This window comes from Metopolophium dirhodum, chromosome 1 (assembly GCF_019925205.1).
Source record: "Metopolophium dirhodum isolate CAU chromosome 1, ASM1992520v1, whole genome shotgun sequence".
NCBI classification, from domain to species: Eukaryota; Metazoa; Arthropoda; class Insecta; order Hemiptera; family Aphididae; genus Metopolophium; species Metopolophium dirhodum.
The window spans coordinates 84362893-84382820 of NC_083560.1; the positions used below are offsets into that span (position 1 = coordinate 84362893).

At 29.8% G+C, this 19928-nt stretch overlaps 1 protein-coding gene across 3 annotated transcripts in view; it reads left to right on the forward strand.

Annotated features, from left to right (window-relative positions):
• Positions 1-1483: 1483 nt before the first annotated feature.
• Positions 1484-19928, forward strand: part of LOC132934127 (dual specificity calcium/calmodulin-dependent 3',5'-cyclic nucleotide phosphodiesterase 1-like) — a 210719-nt gene continuing 192274 nt past the window's right edge. Inside the window, exons 1-2 of one of the 3 annotated variants that reach the window (XM_061000400.1) lie at positions 1484-2344; positions 19680-19700. In XM_061000400.1, coding sequence (XP_060856383.1) covers positions 1849-2344; positions 19680-19700 — 517 coding nt within the window. In that variant the 5' untranslated portion in view covers positions 1484-1848. The remainder of the gene's footprint in view (positions 2345-19679; positions 19701-19928) is intronic. The other 2 variants (XM_061000399.1, XM_061000401.1) reach the window with 2 other exon arrangements.

Here is a 19928-nt window from a genome sequence, read left to right on the forward strand (position 1 = left end):
ATTAAAACGATTTGCTGGCATATAAAAATTGACCATTGAAAAACGTATTCAACATTATACATACGCGTGGGAATGTGATTATTTTCACTGTCATCAATTTATAATTTCGAAAATGTAGTAAGTATACACTATTATTAGCATTACCAGTTTAACACTGCATATAGCCATACGGAATACGCTATTAATGAAGAAATCGACAAAAAACGTACGTTTAACGTGCAATAATGTGAAGAAAAAAAAATTCGCCACTATCATCTTTTCTAATTATTACTTTAAAGATAACAATTAAAATATTGACAGTTAAAACATTATGGTTTGAAATTTCAATCTCGTGTGATATATAAAAACAAAAGTTTATAATTATTGTATATTTTTTTTGTCCGATAATACCTAACGATTTTAATATCGTTAACAAAAAATATCGGTAAATATTAATATAACAATAATATTACTATGGATAAAGATATCATAATATTATGTATTGTATTATCGATCGTAGAATCACTATAATATAATACAGTTGGGCTCATCCGCCATATACAATAATAACAACAACAACAATAATGATAATAATAATAATAATAATAATAATAATAATATCATCATCATGCCGGCCGCGCCTGATCAACAAGTGCCCCGGCATCGGTCCGCCACGAACAGTTATTGGTTTTATTGCTGCGGTGTAATACTGTTATTGTCGCCAACGAATAAGCGACGGGCAATATTATTCAACGGACTCAAGATATTATGATATGAAACCTCGTCCAACGGACACCTCCAAATAGTGAACGTTTTTTCGGTAAAAAAACTATACAAACTAAACCCTCTGAATAGCGGACAAAGTTTAAAAACCAAGAGTGTCCGCCGTCCGGTCCGGTATTTATAATTTTCACTGTATTTTTTTAATATTATTTTTATTGTAACGTTCGCCAGGTATTTAGAGCGTAAAATTATTATTTATTATTATATTATACCTACCTTTCAGCTGCAGCCGTATCAGATACGCGTAGGTATAGGTAATGACGTACACATCACGTCGAGGGCGGTGCGCAATAGTCGTTATTAAAACGGGTTTAACATTAAAATCCGATCGTTTTTGAGATTATTAATATATTATTTTTATTAGGCGGCCATGTAAACGTCGAAATACTTTTTGGAAAATCATAATGACGACGCCTGCGGACACCGTGCCAATTAATATAATATTACTATATTATACTAATACTCTCGCGTGATATTGTAATAGGTAATAATATCATTACTATTACAACGCGTATCTCGGGATAATATTGTATTTTTACGGCGGTGGTTATTATTATTATTCGGTATTGTTTTATTGATGACGAATAAACAAACGAATTACGCGTATCTCGACGAGATAACCTAACCTGGTCCGTGTCTATTACGCGTTATTATATTTTTATTATTGTTATCGCGAAATATTACAAGTGTGTGCCGTTATAATATTATAATACGCGTGAGGCGCTTCGTCGTCACCGTTTGCCGCCGTCGTCCGCGCCCGCGCGCGCACTCGGACCGCCCGCCGCCTCCTATTTCGTCCAGCAGCAGCAGCAACCACCGCCGCCGTTGCCACCGCCTCGGGCAGTGCGCTCGCGACACTCGATCGGCGACACACACCGTATACCACACGCGACTCTGCCACCTGCTCGCAGCTATTGCAGTCGTAGTTTTCGTCGAATAACCGTTTTTAAGTTTTTGAGATTTAAAAAAAAAAAAACAATATTCAACATTTCTGATATCGATGAGCGCACGTTAAAAGTCAATACGGTGTATATGCGTATGGTATAACTGTAGCTGGTTTAGCATTTTTTTTTTCTTATCTTTTCGATGGACCGAATGGAAGAGGAGCCGGCTGGCGGCGTAGACCTTGCACAGACTTCCGATGAAAAATGTAAGACAAGCGCCGTTGGTGACCGGTCGGAAACGAAGCAGACCGTCGGCGGTGGCGAACACCCGACAACCACTGACCGAACCAATGCACACGATCCGGAAGTAGATGTCGTCTCCGGAGATCGCGGCCGATTGGTCGGCAATCGTACCGGCGAGCAGAGGACGACCGGTGTCAGTTGGTCGGGAGAGGAGCGAATTGCCGACGAGTCTCCGATAGAGTGGGAAAACGGCGTCGAATGCGCCAGAGATTGGCGAATCGTCGACGATCGAGCCGAGGCCGCAGCGCAGATTACCGACGAGGAAATGCTGCCGCTCTTGTTGATCAACGACGAACCGAGGGTCCGTGACCAAATGGTTCAAGTTCCCATTTCTCGCCTGCCAAGTAACACCAAGAGATGTGTGCTCACGATGGACGGTTATTCGTACGTGATCGGTGAGTATGGCCATAATTTTACACTCGTATAACGATAATGTCATATACTTTGTTATAATACGATCATGGCTCACGATTAGTTCAGCTGTAATATGCTACGTGGTAGTATAAAATGCAAATTATATTAGTGTACTCCACGAATTATACGTATTGCGTGTGTAACTGATACAAAACTAACTAAATACTTCAAAAATTAACCGTTTTGTTTCCACTTATTCAATTTTGATATTTTTGTTTAACTTTGACACGTCGCATTATGTTTTGTGTCGTTATTGTACCACACGTCACTAAACCCAAGTTACCACCTAAAGTCCAAATCTCATCTTGTACGATCAAAGGTTATCGTGTGAAGATGCGTTTGAGTCAACACAGTACAACACACACACACACATCTGACTACTCGTGTTACAATATCATATTGTCATCGATATTCTATAAATATTTGTCGTAGAACTGACGATTAATTCAAAACCTATTTTCAAAATGATTTTACCATAATACCAAAGTATATCTTATATGTCTGTGTGGTGTGGTGTGGGTGTCTATCAATCTATTTTAGACTCAGATGATCATATTTTATGCATGTACTTCGAGTGTCAAATACCGCTTTCAAGCTTCTCGATTCTCCAATAGCTATAATATAATAATAACTTGTCAATTTCTTAACATGGTTATCGACATTTTTAAAACAATAACAATGAGCAATACGGTAAAAAGTGTGGACGGTATACAAAAAACAAATATTTAACTTGATATTTATATTTATTTTAACATTTATCATATTATGCTTAATTACTGATTGTTGGTTCACAAACATCCAATTATGATATATTTTATATATGACGTCAGTATATATATTGTTTTTGTATTGCATCTAAAATCATATGTTTTTTTGTGATTTAAAAATTATCAACAAACTTTTGAATACATCACGAGAGATTTTCCTTTTCGGTGCTTAGGAAAAAGTAATATTACCGCGATGCATAATTGACTTAAAAAAGTTTTCTCAAAATTATTCTTCATCTCATTTCTGATAAAAAAAATAATTTGATTTTAAATCCCGTTAATTCTTAAACGTGTCAGAGACATATTTTACTTTTGTGTGAACTTTAAGTGAACCAAAGATCCATAAAAAGTAATTAAATAAGACGACGGTGTTTTCATCATCACTTTCAAGTGTAAACGTTCAAAGTTTAATTTAAAATGTTTTATTTCCGTTATGTAGTTCTGTAAATAACGACAGACACATTGCATTTCAATTTTCAATTCCTCCAAAAAACAGATTGACGAAAATGATTATCCCCGGTAATTTATTGTAATTAAATTAAATCGTTAGAAATATTTATCAATTTGCTAATTATAAACACAAAAAAAATATTTTTAAAAAATAAGATTTACGAAACAACCTGATTATTCTTATCTATACCTAGCCTAGTTTGGCTAATTTCAGTTTAATATCACGGACTTGAATAAAATGGACTGGTATCGTAACGTTATCAGTGCACCTCACAAATTATGTGGAAGAAACAAGAGCCGGGGATCGTGAATACAATCTAAGATAAACAACAAAATTGAATGATATTTTCTCCAAGTATTGAAAAAATAAGTTGAAAAAAAATAGGTAATTTATAGATCTGTATCATTGACAAATTAACAGATAAATACATTTCACACATTTCTTCAATTTTATAAGATAATAATTTATTTTCAATTCATGGTAATTAAATCGCCACCATTTATGTTGATTGTTCCATATTTCGAATAACACGTTGAACACTAAACTATTATAACAGAAAACGGAAAGAGACATATTTTCTCTCTACCCTACTCGCTTTGAGCCAAAACCCACCCACCTAACCCAAGATCAAGTTCATTATATTATTATTATCTTAGTTGTATGAAAAAAAAAAAAACTGTTGAATCGTAACGTTCATTTCAACCTTAACTTTTCACCGATGATAATAAGAATGTGAATCTTTACAACGTTTCTAAACACAGTTTAATCTATAATTGAAGTATGAAATTGTTTTGTTTTAATGTTATTTGCTAGGACGTGGTATTTATACATAAATCAAACAGTTATTAAACGTGTTTTAAATACATCTTAGCATTTCTTGTGAGTGTTTTACCGGACGTACCTACGTTTATTGGTCATTATAATATTATCTAATATAATAGGTAGTCTAAAGAATTAAATATTTTTTGCTTTAAAATTACAAACATTTAAATTACCGTCTTTACCAAAACAAGTTTTTTTTTAATTGGTAAAGCAGATTTACATGGCGTTAAAACAATTTAAAATATATCATTTCTATCTTTCTTGAATTCTGAAATAGGAATAATCACATTTATATCATTGAGATTTTAATATTTTATTTTGTTTTAAAATTATTGTTTTCACGATATGCAAAAGATAAAAATAGGTATGTCTTCATTTAATTATGTGTAGCTTCAACTAACATTTCAAAACATACGTAGTAACCACATATATACATCTAAAAAATAATGTTATTTCAATAGAAATTTTCTATATAATAAATTGTATTACTTTTCTACTACACACACATTATATTATTACAAATAAGAATGACAACGAATCAAAACTATCAAGTCTAAGACGACGAGAGTCTATAAAAGGTAGACATAATATATAATAAAAGGATAAAGTTTAATCGAGGTGGATAAAACTATTAAAAGTGTCGATTTTGAAAACCTATTGTATTACTCTTCTCTTTGTTCAAACTTTTATAACCTTTTAATTAATTGCTTTAACATAATTTATTAAATATGATAATATTGTTTTTCACAGTCAAGTTGCCTATATTATATTTTCGAAAAAAAAATTGTCTCTTAATAATGCATAAAACATACTTGATATTTTTAGTTTTCAAACCACTTAGTATTAATTAGATTCACTCAAATACGTTTCAAACTTAAATATTAATTTTAACATATTATTGTGAATTTTTTTTTAAATATATATATCTAATATTTATTTTATTGTTAATTTACAATAAAAGTAAATTATATTAATTTTTATAAGTATACAATAATAACTATAGATTAGTTCAGTTGTATAATAATTGAAAAAATGAGCACAATCGAACATTTTTTCAAATGTAATTAGTTTAAATTAATTTAATAGTGCGCTCAGTATCGACATGGTTAAATTTTTGGACACATTATACTTCAGGTTTGTTTATTCATTTTTTTTGTCTATTACTAATTATTTAAACTTTTCTTTAACAAACTTTACTAGATAATATAATTGTTTATTTTCACACGTGTCGGATCTGTGTGTAAGATAAATGGTTCGTGAAGAAAATACTTGCATGTTTTAAATTCTTAGGGGAGTTTGTAATAAATTACTTTAACTATGATGTGGTTTTCTATTGTAAGAAGAATTTTTAACTTAGTTAATCTGCTCTCAAAGTTACACGTTTCCTAAAGTAAATCAATCTTTGATTGTATTTATTCTCAAAATTTGCAAATTTAATTATTTTAATCTATGACCTTAAAAACAAACAATTTGTTTTAAATTTGGCACTGATTCGATATAATTAACACTGTGGGGAATACATTGTAATTTAGTTTAATTTATTATTACCGACGTTATTTGTATTCCAAATACCTATACAATGTTATCTACCTACAGACACGTGCTTGTTTTTGGTTCAATATAATTTGGTTTTTTGCATTTTGTATATTGTATGATATTATTTTTCACTATAACCACGCAAAACAATGGTTTCAGAAAAATGCAATATTGTTTTTATACTAAGTATATTATAGGTAGTAGGTATATGCAATTATTAGCTCTAAATATTATATCAATGTGATGATTAATGAAAAATTAAAAAAATTATAGTAACATTAAATTAATTACAGTTTATACAATGTGGAATTAACACAGATTGGCAAGTAATAATCACAATGAAGCATCAATTTTAAATTTGTCAATTTAGATAACAGACAACATTATTTGGTTTGTAAGATAAGGAGGTATGAGATTCAAACAATTTCCTTAGCTAGGTAGTTTGCGTTGTACGATTGGTACGTGAACAGAAACAATCTCGACAAATCAAACATAAATGGAAAACAAGATTTATTAGAATGACTAGAAAATTAAAAAAATTTGATTACGTTTTGTTATAATCATACTTTTTTTTTCTGACAACAAAGTACGAATTGCGATTTCCAATAACAACGAAAAACATAAAACAAAATACATTTTTTAAGAAAATCTTTTTTGCATTTTTAACGTCTGGAGTTTTTTTTTTAACTTAAATAAGTATATTATACTTTGTATCAGTATTTCTTTGATCTTACTTAATAAACTATTTTTAACTTTTTTTAAACTCGCGTTTTATGAAATTCCTAAAAACTCATTTTCAGAAGTGATTTGGTTACACAAACAATATTTAGCCCGTCTGTTTTCTTCGATGCAGACGGAAATTGTAACTAGTTGTTTGTGGACGGTTTTAAGCCTTTAACTTTATTTCAATATTATTGATGGTTCGTAGGCTGAGTTGGCCGTTAACACTATTAACATATTATTATAATACTATTAATTTAGTCATAATGAGAAAATAATAAGTCGACCAAAAACCATACCTACTTGAAACTAATAATCCAAAATACAAAAAAATATGCTACCATTCTAATCCTCGAGCCTTATATTGTAATTTGTATATTATTGCCGAAAGTCACAAGAAATAATAATATAAATAATGTTTGTTGAACATGGTGTTGGTATAAGTGAGAAGATATTATAGCATTATGTGGTTTCCTGTTGCACTCCTTGTGTTTTTCATTATTTTTTCGATTATCCGTTTCAAATGTTTCACTAAACTTTTGGATATTTATTATCAAAATGATATTGTAAAAATATGTTATTCCCGGAATGGAAAAATTATTTTCATGTTATTTCCGAGTGATTACTTATATTTCTGTAAGACATGAACATTAAACATATTTCATGTGATGTTTTTTTATGCACCATAATATGTCTCGTTTGCCAATGAAAAACCTAACGATGTTCGAATGAATGATTGCGTTTAAATTTAAATATGTACTAAAATATTATTGTTTTTGGTTCGAATAATCATTTTAGTCATCCGCTCTGTCCATCCGTTCATCAATAAACTTCATTGTGATTTATGAAAATCATTATATATTGACTTCATGTTTTGCGCTCATTTTTTTGTTCTATTAATTAATTATATACTTAATTTTCCTTCGTTATAAAAATATATTTAATAAATATTTTATATACATACTTCTTTGACTTTTAATACTTATGTTTTAATCGCCTCATACGTCATATAAGAATTATGAAATTTCATAGTCGAACTTATTTTATTAAATACATGCAATTTATACAAATAAATAATAATCATTGATTATTATTTGAACAGTTTAAAAGTCACCAGTTACCCAACGATGTTATTAATCTATTTTATAATGATATAAACAAAGTACTATTAAGTGTCAAATTCATTTTTACTTTTTTAATATTTTAATTATTAAGTTATTAAAATATTACGTTCTTATCGGAGTTGTTAGTATAATGGTTCAATATCCTCGTTTGGATTCTTTTCTTTGTTTCTAAACACTTTAAACAGTATCATATGTTATCTAATTTCACTAAAACTGTGTCAATTGATGTAATTGAACTATATAAATCATGTATGGTAAATATTCTATTCAAAACAGATTTTTTTTCGATTCTCACTACAAACAAAAAACCTTGATGTATGTGATTGAACTATTTAATCCATAATTCAACTCAGTGTTTGATGGTATTAGTTGTGACTACTATCTCAATCTTTTTTTTGTATAGTTTCAAAGTAAAACTCATTATCTTAGAATAAGACGTTCAATTAATTTATTTAGGTACCCAACCTAAACTTATTTTTGATAGTATTTAGAATTTTTCAATTTTATTAACTTGATTCTTAGTTGCTTGATAAAGAATTTTTATCTCATTGAAACACCAAACGTGGATTTGAGCAACAATAACTTATAATTATTATTCTAATGATTATTGTTATTGAGGAACGGAAACATTTATTTTTATGCAGGTACCTTTTATTTGACATTTTTATAATTAAACAATGTGGCAATATTACTAATATTGATCTAAGAACGGCGTGAACACATTTTTGGACTTGAATCATCCAACATTTTTGGAGCGTTCGTAAATAAAGTTTAAAAGTTTTTTTACTGAAAAAAAAATATATTTGTTGGTTATTAAAGAAATGATTTACTCAAAAACCTGATAGGGATGGGGGAGCAAAAATAAAACTTTTGGCTGTAAGCCAGTAACACGAAATTGAAGATATAATATAATTTTGTTAACAATATAGCACGAGGAGAGTGAACAGAAACTGCAGTAGGTAGTAATAATGATCTAACGGTTTGTAACTCGACAAAGAATAAAAAAAATTATTCTGACATAATGATGTCGCAAAAATGCAAATATCTTAAGTTTTGAATAATTTAGAACAGTAATGAGACTCGTGTATCTAATTAAAATTAACGCTTGTTTAAATTATCTTCTTGAAATTAAAGTTGTTGTACATATTTAAAGAACACTTGTTGATTCTTTAATATATTTGACATTTGTATACAACTATTATATAGGTAAATTACCTACTAAATAATATATAAACGCGCGCACACTACTGTTGGCATATTTATGATAAGAAGATATTCTTCATCTTTCCGTGTTTAAATGTCTTCATTCACCGGGTAAAGGTAATTATAATTTATTTATAATTGTTTTATTTTCTTTTACTTCATTTTCCGACTAAGTAATTATTTAAACAATAAAATAAATTCCATGTGCGGGATAAACTTGGTCGTTAAGTCATTTTTAAACATTGAACTATCAGATTTAATAGACAATAATTTTGATAGTATTTAAATGATAATCCCTAGTAAACGTGTTATACCTTAGCACGTCATATAAATTAAATTACTATCTAAAATAAAAATTACCAATTAATATACGTATTAAGTACCGTCATTATTAACGAATAAAAATTATCATATAATAATATAACAAGCGCATATTAAGTAAAAAAAAAATGTATATACTTTATTAATTGTACCAATCGATAATTATTTAGTTTGATAAAAAAAACAGTAGCTGCTAGCATATTTTAAATTTAGAAACTGCCAACTAATTTTCATTGTTACCTTTATGACATAACGTGTTTTGTATTTAAAATTGTAGATTTAAAGTAACATATTACAAGTTTTTATTTATTTTGAGAGTTTGTTTTCCAGTAAATTAAGTTGATTAACGTGATAAAAATTGCATGACTAACAACGGAAGTTTCTACTTGACTTTCGTCTACTGAAACAATATGAATTTAATCTTGATATATTTTACCATCTGTTAACAAGTGTTTCTCTGGTATCATAACGTTGCAGTAGATGTACTCACAATAATGATAGCCATATTGTCTTATAATTAAAGTTCCGTGAGAAGTGTGCAAGTACAAATTGTTGAATTTCTTCGCATTTGTGTGTTTCTGTGAGGCAGCATTTTACGATAAAGTACATTGACTTACGTTTTGGTTCGATTTAATTTAATTTAGTTGAAACGGGAAGTATATTTTACACTTTCTATTTTTTGAACTGTGTAAGTCTTGATATTTAAAACACTTTTTATGCGTATTGCATATAAGTATAATAAATGCTATAAATATATAAATTAATATAATATTATTATCAAATAAACGTAATAAAACTCAAATATTTAACTTTTTTCTCCGTTTTGAAAAGATAAAAAACGTTGATTAAATTACATTTTATTACAGCTATAATATCTTTAAGTTAGTATTATGAATTTTAAATATTTTCCATTACTCTCGGATTTTCAATTACAATATACGTAATTATAGTCTCCTTTATAGTGAAGGGTTGCTTGAAATTATTGTTAAACTTTTTTTTTTACATTAAAAAATCTACGAAAACCCCCAGACAGGTACCTATTTTTACTTTTTAATTGTTTCGTATTTAAAAGTTAATTTATTATTTAGAATATTTTTAAAACTTTGGACAAAAATAAAACAACATAATATTGTAGGTACCGAAGACATTTTCTTAAAAATATATTCATATCGTACTCAACCAACTTACGAGTATAATATTTATTGTCACACTTGATAATTCAACCAAATTTAAAATGATTTATCGTGTCACTTCCTTTTTAACTTCAAAAGTTCGAACTACTGTTGTTCAAACTTTCGACCATCAAAAAAAAAAAATAATAATAATAAACCAAAACAAAAGGTGAGAGAGAAAATACAACTACTGCGGCATACGTTTAAGATTTTTTTACATTGTTCTAAAAAGTCCAAAATAAATAAATTGCGGGTACCTACGTTGACTTTTTATACTATAATATGCATATTTATATTATATAATACGATGGTAAAGAATTAATATATTAATATATATATATATATATATATATATATATATATATATTAATTTATTTATTTTATCAGACCAACCACTGAAATTATTAATTTTCTCGAGTACCATAATAATATATATGTCGTACGTAATATTTCTTATCGACCTTTGTTTAAGACGACAATTTATTATGTTATGCAAAATGCGGTGCTGCAGCAAAAACACCAGTTTTGTGCTAAAAAAAAATGAATAGTTTTCTCGTAATCTTACTATGCTCTCCTGTCCAGAATAACGACTAAAGGGTATCCTCTCTTGACGACTAAATCGTATGTGAGTAAATTTTTCGGTATCGAAATCTATGCATGCTGTCTAGGTTACGGTTATGCCCAGTCGAGTTGCGCGGTTGATATGCGTCGCGTGACCGGCCCCCGTCATAGGGTTAGCCATCAGGAGCAAAACGTGGCCAAATCGTCAACAATTAAAGGGCTGTCGAATCCCTTGATTCGCACCATTCCCTCGACACGCGATTTTATATTATTCGGTCGGGATTTACTCTTCACGCGAACAAAACACAACGTTTGAATGTGTGACAAACAGCACGTTCGTAGGTCGTTTCGCTCTCATCTTATATACAGGGTGATCGTATTATACCTAGTATACCTACCCCCGTTTTTTTCATTTGCCAATATTCATTCATTCAGATTCTAATTTGAAAAACTAAAGTTCGTATCTCCCCAGGACACTCCGCTTAATTAGTACAAAAAAACGTCAAGACTTTGAAAATAATATGGTCTTTGAGTATTTAAATTTTTAAAATTCCAAAAATCGGATTTCTAATAACTACATTAATGAAGAGAGAAAATGGGTGTGCGCGGGCTTGACGAATCACCCTGTATCAACCGATGTTGTGTTATGTAACATTAATGTTATGAGTTAATGAACCTCAAAAGTGTAAAATGCGTGTGTATTGCTTCCGGAGACAGATTTAGACTTCCGCAATGTAATCCGTCACTCGAGAGTGCCCAAACATTTTGGGACTCTGTACAAAAGGTTAATACCGCGCTTGAACTCCTTTTTTATACTGAAGTACACCCACACATGGCCACTGTTTGTCAAGGATCGCGGTGAATTCACCACGAACAGAATTAATCGCTAGGAAAATAATTATTGAATCTCAATAAATAAATAATTTTAAAGTCAATTATTATTTATTATCGATAAACAATATTTATCAAAAATATTTGAATTACAAGAATGTGCGATACTTATTTTACTGTGCCTATTACTTTATACTGTAGAAACGTAGAACTAGGTTCATTGTTTTTTTCGTTACTCAACCAATTATGGATTATCGTTGTTTCTGTTCACATTGCAATCATTTATTTGTGACCTTTCGACGATGTTTTTTGTAGGCAGGTCCATACATTTTTTAATAATGTTAAGATTCAGGGAAGAATAATATTTACAAAAAACTCAAAGTATAAAATGATTTTACATAATAAAATTACAACACACAAAACTTTACATAATGGATAATAATATATTATGATAAACTATGTGGTACGCCGCATTGTGTGAAGTGTTAAAATATTCCGTTTTTAGTTTTTATTATTAGGTATTCATTGTCATGGGTCCACATGGTGTTGTAGGATAATGCACTTGGAAGAAGATCTATTGTTCCCCCTTCCCCCCGTAATACGCTCAATCAGGCTGTAGGTTATCGAATGTTTTTTTTTATTTCTATAATAGTTATTATTGTATAATATATTATAATATTATAGTCGAAATCGACCTTAATAGTGACATCGAACAAACTGTGAACACTAAAAAGGCATCATTCGATTAGTATTCGAAGAAAACCGTATGCTCGGAACACATTTTCTGTTTTCCGTTTATACGTAAATTAGCGTCGGTCCAATAATACATTACATGGCTCCAAGTCGATATTTCAGGTTTTTTTTTTATCTTCGCAGTCTTGTTTTGATTGACAGAACCTCATCAACAATAAACGAAACGCGTGTTACGCGGCAGTGGCTATAGATTTCACGATATAAACCATTTGATAAATATACACACACACACACACACACACACCAAACGAGGTCGGTCCGATTTATTTTCGGTTGTATTCCGCAGTATAGGTACCTACTTGATTATTGGCAGACCATTAGAAAGCAGCAAATAATATTTGGTTTTAGTTTACTTTACAAGGGGAAAAACAAACATAGCGACACCAACATTATTATTATAAACCCATATTATTTGTTTAATACCATCGTCTTTTGGCGTGCATGTTTTACAACGTGCACATGTTCAGAACATACCTACGTATTATTATTATTATTATTATTATTATAATAACCACAACTTAAATATAAATACAATTTATTTTTGAATTTTTTTTTTTTGTTTGAATGAAATTATACTTGGGTAAATATATTTTGAATAAAATATTATCAAGTAGGTACTTCTCATATGGTTTGATAACCAAATATTTACAAATTCAATAACAATTAATTATTCTCATAACCGATCATATCCTGAAATTCATTTTTAATAATTGGTATTATCTCAAACATTTGTACTAAATATATTCAGCCGAATATAATTATTGATTAAGTGATTCAAACAAATTCATTCTTAAGCCATACAATAACAATGACAGGAATACAAATGATTAGTTCGTGTTGTTTAATCAATTGTATAAACAAACAATATAAAACATTTTCGTTTTCGACTCGTTATCCGGCAGAGTGAAGTTTGTTTTGCACAGTTTCCCGTGTTCCGGAAAAACTTTAAGCCTGCAACGGGAAGTCAAAGGTCCATCTATTTATTGGTAGGTGAGAAAACACAACTTTGTAAAAGTTTCAATTGAGTTAATCGCGAGGCTGGTCGAGATAGATTTATTTGGAGCAGCCGTTGACTATAATGCATACACAGTTTCAGAATTCTGAAAATTTTAAAGGGATCGTTATTCTCTACGTATATCGTTTATACACTCGAAGGAGATCGAATGTACGCCACTGTTCGGGCACTATATTTTCACGGGAAACGGAACTCTTCTATTTCCGCAATGAAAAAAATAATGAGTTAAGGAATAGAGAGAGAGAGAGAGAGAGTTAAAGAGTGTGTGTTAAATTGACTCGTAAAATATATAATGTTTACCGCTACCCTACCGGATAATTTGTATAATTTTTTTTTGCTATTACACTGGCTGACTACGATTCGCCCGCGCATCATATTGGCTACAGAAAATTAGTACAATGACCCGATAAGATATACGCATAAGTATATTATTCAACGCAGGCAAAGGCGCGGTAACAGCTTTAGAATAAAAAACAGGAATAATAACCCTTTCCGCAAAGGACTTTTTTCGCCACCAGCGCTGGCGTAATATATATATACATATAGTTTGTTGGCGGTAACGGTACAACGTGAAACTACCCTACCTACTATTCAGCGTTTGTTGGGTTTTTTTTCGACTCGCCGCGTGGCACTTTAAGTATACTCGCGACAGTGGTGAGGATGGAGAGGACGGTTTCGGGTTGTAGATGTTCCGCTCCCTTGCGTCCTGTGCTGATCCCTGCACTGCACCTGGTCGTCGCGATTTCCCCAGGATCAGGTGCACAAACTCCAAGGGTGAGGTGGGTGGGCGGTAAAGAAGTGGAGAATATAAGCTTATAATATTATTGTAATACCCGCCGCATGCCGTTAACCGTAGTGGTATCATCTCTGCACGCCACCCTAGGTCAGTCTGAATTTAATGGCACGTGTATATCGGATCGCCGTCCCCCAGTAGCTAGACGTACCATCCTCTTGACCAGGGGGGTGGTCGATGGGGCTTTAAGCCGCCTCCCCCCTGGACACTATTCTTTGTAAAATAGTGCAATAGATACTTTATAGACTTTAACAATTCTTTCAGGGCTGGGTAAAAGTATGGTCGAGGTGGGCGCGTTTCTATATGTTAGGATTTTTGAAAGGGCTTGGATATTATACAACTCAAATATATTATATTATACAACAATTCAATATATACCGAAACCTTTAGCTTTAAATTAAAACGTATGAACGTTGAATAAAAAAAGAAAAATGTATTTTTCAATGCTACACTATATTTTCGACCAACAGTTTTGGTATGGAAAAACTCATTTTACATTCTTGAATGGAGCGGGCGGTAGAGCTTTTAGTTTTACAATAAGTGTTTTTTTTTTTGCTTACACTTTGGGACAGTTGAAAAGCTCAAAAAGTTATTTACAACACCTTTATAGATTGAAAATTTAACACATATTGTAGTAACACAGTAATTTTTTTGAACTTCCCTGTATATTTGCTTTCACTTTAAAGAAACCTTCCCTAATAGTCATCCCAACACTAACATCTTACCTTTTTTCTGTTACCTTTTATTATTATTATTCAATCTAAATTCTTATAGAAATTTTTCAATTTGATAATATTGGTTTCCTTCGCACTGTGCCAAAGTGACTGAATATAAGCTGTGTTACATTTTACCACGCAAAGTTTCATAATAGAAAATGATTTATTATCAATTTGCACAAAGAAATTCACTCATGAACGTAAAGTGAAAGTACATAATATAACGCAAATAATTGTAAGATCTAAATGGTTAGGTAATAGGTGGGATGGAAACACGTAAAAATTATTAATTTATTTTTATATTCGTAAAAATATGAAACACAATTTATTTATAAAAAGCTGTAGGTACTGTTAAATATTCAATTTCCATTTTCTGTATACATATATAGTTTTCTTTACCCATACTTATACAAGAAATGAAATGAAAAAAATGTTTTGATATATTACAAAATTATTTTTAAATTTACATACAAAAAGTGTATTCTGGTATTAAATACAAAAATTAACAAGACATTGTAATTACATTATTAAAAATGTAGATATTTTTGCATGAAATACAAAAACAAGTTTAAGTAGTAAACTTACTTAACAAAATTCAATTTTAGTTTTGAATAGAATGATGGGTGGGTGTTCATAGCACCACAATGTTCAAAAATCCACATTATGGCCGTGCCAGTAATAATACCATGGTTTGTACCAATGTGTACCACTCATTACATAATTAACTGTACCAATTCGTATAACCTTATTAGTGATAATAATAAAATGATTAAAACGATTTGAATTTATAATTAAATAACTAAATACTACTCGCACTTAAAAATTGAAATTCTATAATGTAAATGATTATTTACAACATTTTTTAATAATACAATACCAATTCCACTGAAAATTAAATAATACATGTAGGTACGATATAATATAAAATTAGCTATTAATTAATTTCGTCATAAACATGAATAGGTTCATTTTTATAATATTATATTTATTGTATATTTTGCCAAACTACGATCCAAAATATTCTGTTAAATGAGACACTATCTAATAAAATCCAAAACAATAAATAAACCAAACTGACTCGGATAAACTGTGTATTGTGTAACGAGATTTACTTAATGTTGATGCTAGGTAATTATTTTCTCCTTCTTAATATTATCATAATATTCGATCATGGGATACAATTTGCGACTACATTGTACCTACTAATAGTTTGCACGGATTTTATCAAGTCCGATCGGTGCAGTATTAGTGCTATTACTTATATTTATAACTCGTTGCAATTAAAGTCCATTTCGCTAGATTTATATAAAAAAATAACTGTCCATGGCATTTAATCCGAATTCCTTGCATTAGTATAACGGCATTTGACGGGTATTAAAAATAACGACATTTTATTCGTATTCAACATTTTCGATCCTAATAATATATGTTACAATAAAATACTTCTTTTATTGCCACGAGTCTCTTGATCTCATTGTACATATTAAAGGCAATTTTATTTCTGATCCTATAACATATTGAACCTTTTTTTTTCTAAACATATTTAGCATAATAGCATTGTGTTCTCATTCTTTTATACCTACGCGGAAACTTTTTTTCGTTTCAGTTTTTGTAAGCACACAGAAAATTACAAAAAAATAAACGCACCTTGAGTACTTCATAAATATTTTAATATCCTGTTCGAGATTATGAAATATCAGACGATCACATTTAACATATTTTGTAATGTTAATCATACCATACATGCGAAATACACAATTTAAAGTTGTTTACAATTTGGAAATTTCCAACGATTTATTATTGGTGTTGTTTTAACTTTTGGAACTTTTGTTGATATTTAATTTTGTTCCGCGGTTACCAGTTTATATGTTTTTAGATAATTGAAATTAATATTTTATTTTTTCGATGTTATGAAATAATCGAATCGATATAGACGTATTAATAAATGCTATTATCATTCAAAACTATCAACCACATTATTTATAAATAAAGTAAATAAATAAAACTAATAAACCAACAACCATAAAAATGTACTCTATTTTTAGTAATTTATCAAAACATAATAATACATTATTATAGCACTTATTATAAAATGTGTTTATTTTATTTTTCTATTACGAAATCTGATGTAAAATTTGTCGTATAGTAATAATCCGTTTTCTCGGTCAAAAAGCTTTAAAAATTGAATATAAGTTTCATCATAAGTTGTACTTTAAATTGCAATCTAATAATATCTAAAATACATAAAAACTATTTTTTTCTTTACAAAATTGACGGAAAATAATAAATTTAGTTATTTTGTTGTTATTCACTTAATATTAATCACAGGGACTTAAAATTTGAAACATTTTGGTGTTATGTAAAATATTATTTTTTATAGGTATGCAATGAAACATTAAAACAATATTTGGTTTTATTTAAACAGCTATTTTCCTATTTATACCATGACACTTATACAATTCATACCTTTATATTATAGTACGTTGATATGGACTTATATAATAGAAATATCAAATAACATAATGCTATGGCTGTACTTTGTATAATTGTTTGGTCGTAAATTAGCAATTACCATATTACTTATAGAAAAATAAATTACTGAACAAATTATAAAATATCCATAAAAATAGAGTCTAGCATACTATTATTGTCTCTGCTCAGAATCGTTTTACGTAGCAATGACACACTCGGTGTAATTATATTATTCGCAATCAGAGATTATTATTACTATACAAATTACTATATTATTATACTTACTTAATATAATCATTATGCTTACCAAATTTCTACAAACGTAAACGTAACTGTAAAAGTATTTATTTTTTCTTAATGTAGTAAATAATATACTTACATGTGGTATGTGTTTACTTAATAACTTTACTTATTTTGTAAAGTTCGAAATCTCAATAGGCAATATATAGATATTTACCAATAATATTTATAACTCTTACCTAACGCCATTGATTACAAATACTTAAGTATTTATATAATCAATGCTAATACCGAACTATCGGTATGGTTAAACTTTTAACGATCTATTCAGACTACAATTCAGTCGTAGACCGTAGTGGCGATTATAGTTCCAATACGTTTTTTTTTTTATAAATTGACAGTAGGTACACAATATTAGAGCAGTTACATATTTTTCTCAAGCATACCATTACCTATTATATTAATAATACACGATCGGATATTATTATTTTAGTCTTGCTCGTTTGTTCGTCACCGGCGCCAAATTTCTACAAACATGTTTTAAACGTTTTCGGTATTTTTTTTTTTTAATAAAGCTAATAATAATATAGGCAAATATTTTATTCAATTCAATGTACTTATGAAAGTGTGGTATGTATTTACTTTATACCTTTACATATTTTATTACGTTGGAAATCTCAATCGGCAATAATATTGAACTATCAATAAGGTTAAACTTTCAATTGTCTTGGACCACAACTCAGTCTTAGTGGTTATTAGTTTCAATACGGTTTTTTTATAACTGAACAGTATACCTGCCCCCTAACCTACTCAATACTTAAAACGTGTCACATATTACTATCTCATTACATAATACATTATTATGATGCTTTGTGTCCGCGTATTCAACACACTCTGCGAAATGATATTATTATACGCGATCGGAGATTATTATTATTATAGTCTTACTCGTTTATTCGTCATCGGCGCCAAATTTCTACAAACAGTTTGTATTTGTTTCGTTTTATAATCGTTTATTGATCTATATGTATAAAAAGTCGGGCATTTCGTCGGCTGAAGGTTTGTTTATCTTTTACCGGCATTATCAGCGGCTAATGGGTCAAGTAAACACGACTACGGCGGTATAACGATGGGGTTTGTAAAAATGTAACGACGGTGCACAATTTATGGTACGCACGCGCACTTACTAATTATCTTAGACGGTAAACAATGGGTCGAATATTGTGATATTAAGCCCGTCGGATGGACATTAAAAATGAAAAATACGACACGGGAATACATAATATCCCTGTGTATTATATACGTATAAGGTGTTTTAAAAACCACACTATTAAGCGGAACGCAATTTGTATGAATAAACGTGTTAACTTAAAATATAGGTACTATGTCGCGGATTGTAAGGCTGCTGTTTTAATGTAACATTTACAGTATTTACACCACCAACCCCCGCGAATACCTGCTACGGTGGTGGAAATAATAATAATAATATTGTGAGCGCGTAGGTGAATTTATTAAAACGAGTTAATGAACGAACCATTTAAGTTTTAAACGCGTAAGATCGAATCGATGTTTTCTTCTATTACGCACGTTTTCCAGCGAGAATATTATTACAGCTGCAATTATTAGTCAAAAGTGAACACGGAAACTGATTTAAATATTACTTTTCACGATGAACGTTGACATTTTTTTTGATAACGTTTATTGTGATGATAACAACTGTGTTAACTTTATTGTCATAATATAATATAGGTTGATTTTGTTGCAGATATTATTTTTAAATGACTCCTAAATTCAATTTTGTTTTTTTTTTTTTTTTTAGTTGAACTACCATCTTATGGAGGTAAGATTATACTTTAGTGTGTAACACATTAAAGACAAAATTTTTGTGTTAACATAATACAATTGGCAACAATTATAATTTATCAAGAATTGTACAGATCAGAGAATTATTAGTACCAATACCTATCATATAATATTTAAATACAATGATCATGTGTTGGAGGTATTAAATAGTTTGTCCGTATGGTTTGGTTTTTAGTAAACCAAAACCAGTTAATCGAACGTTTTT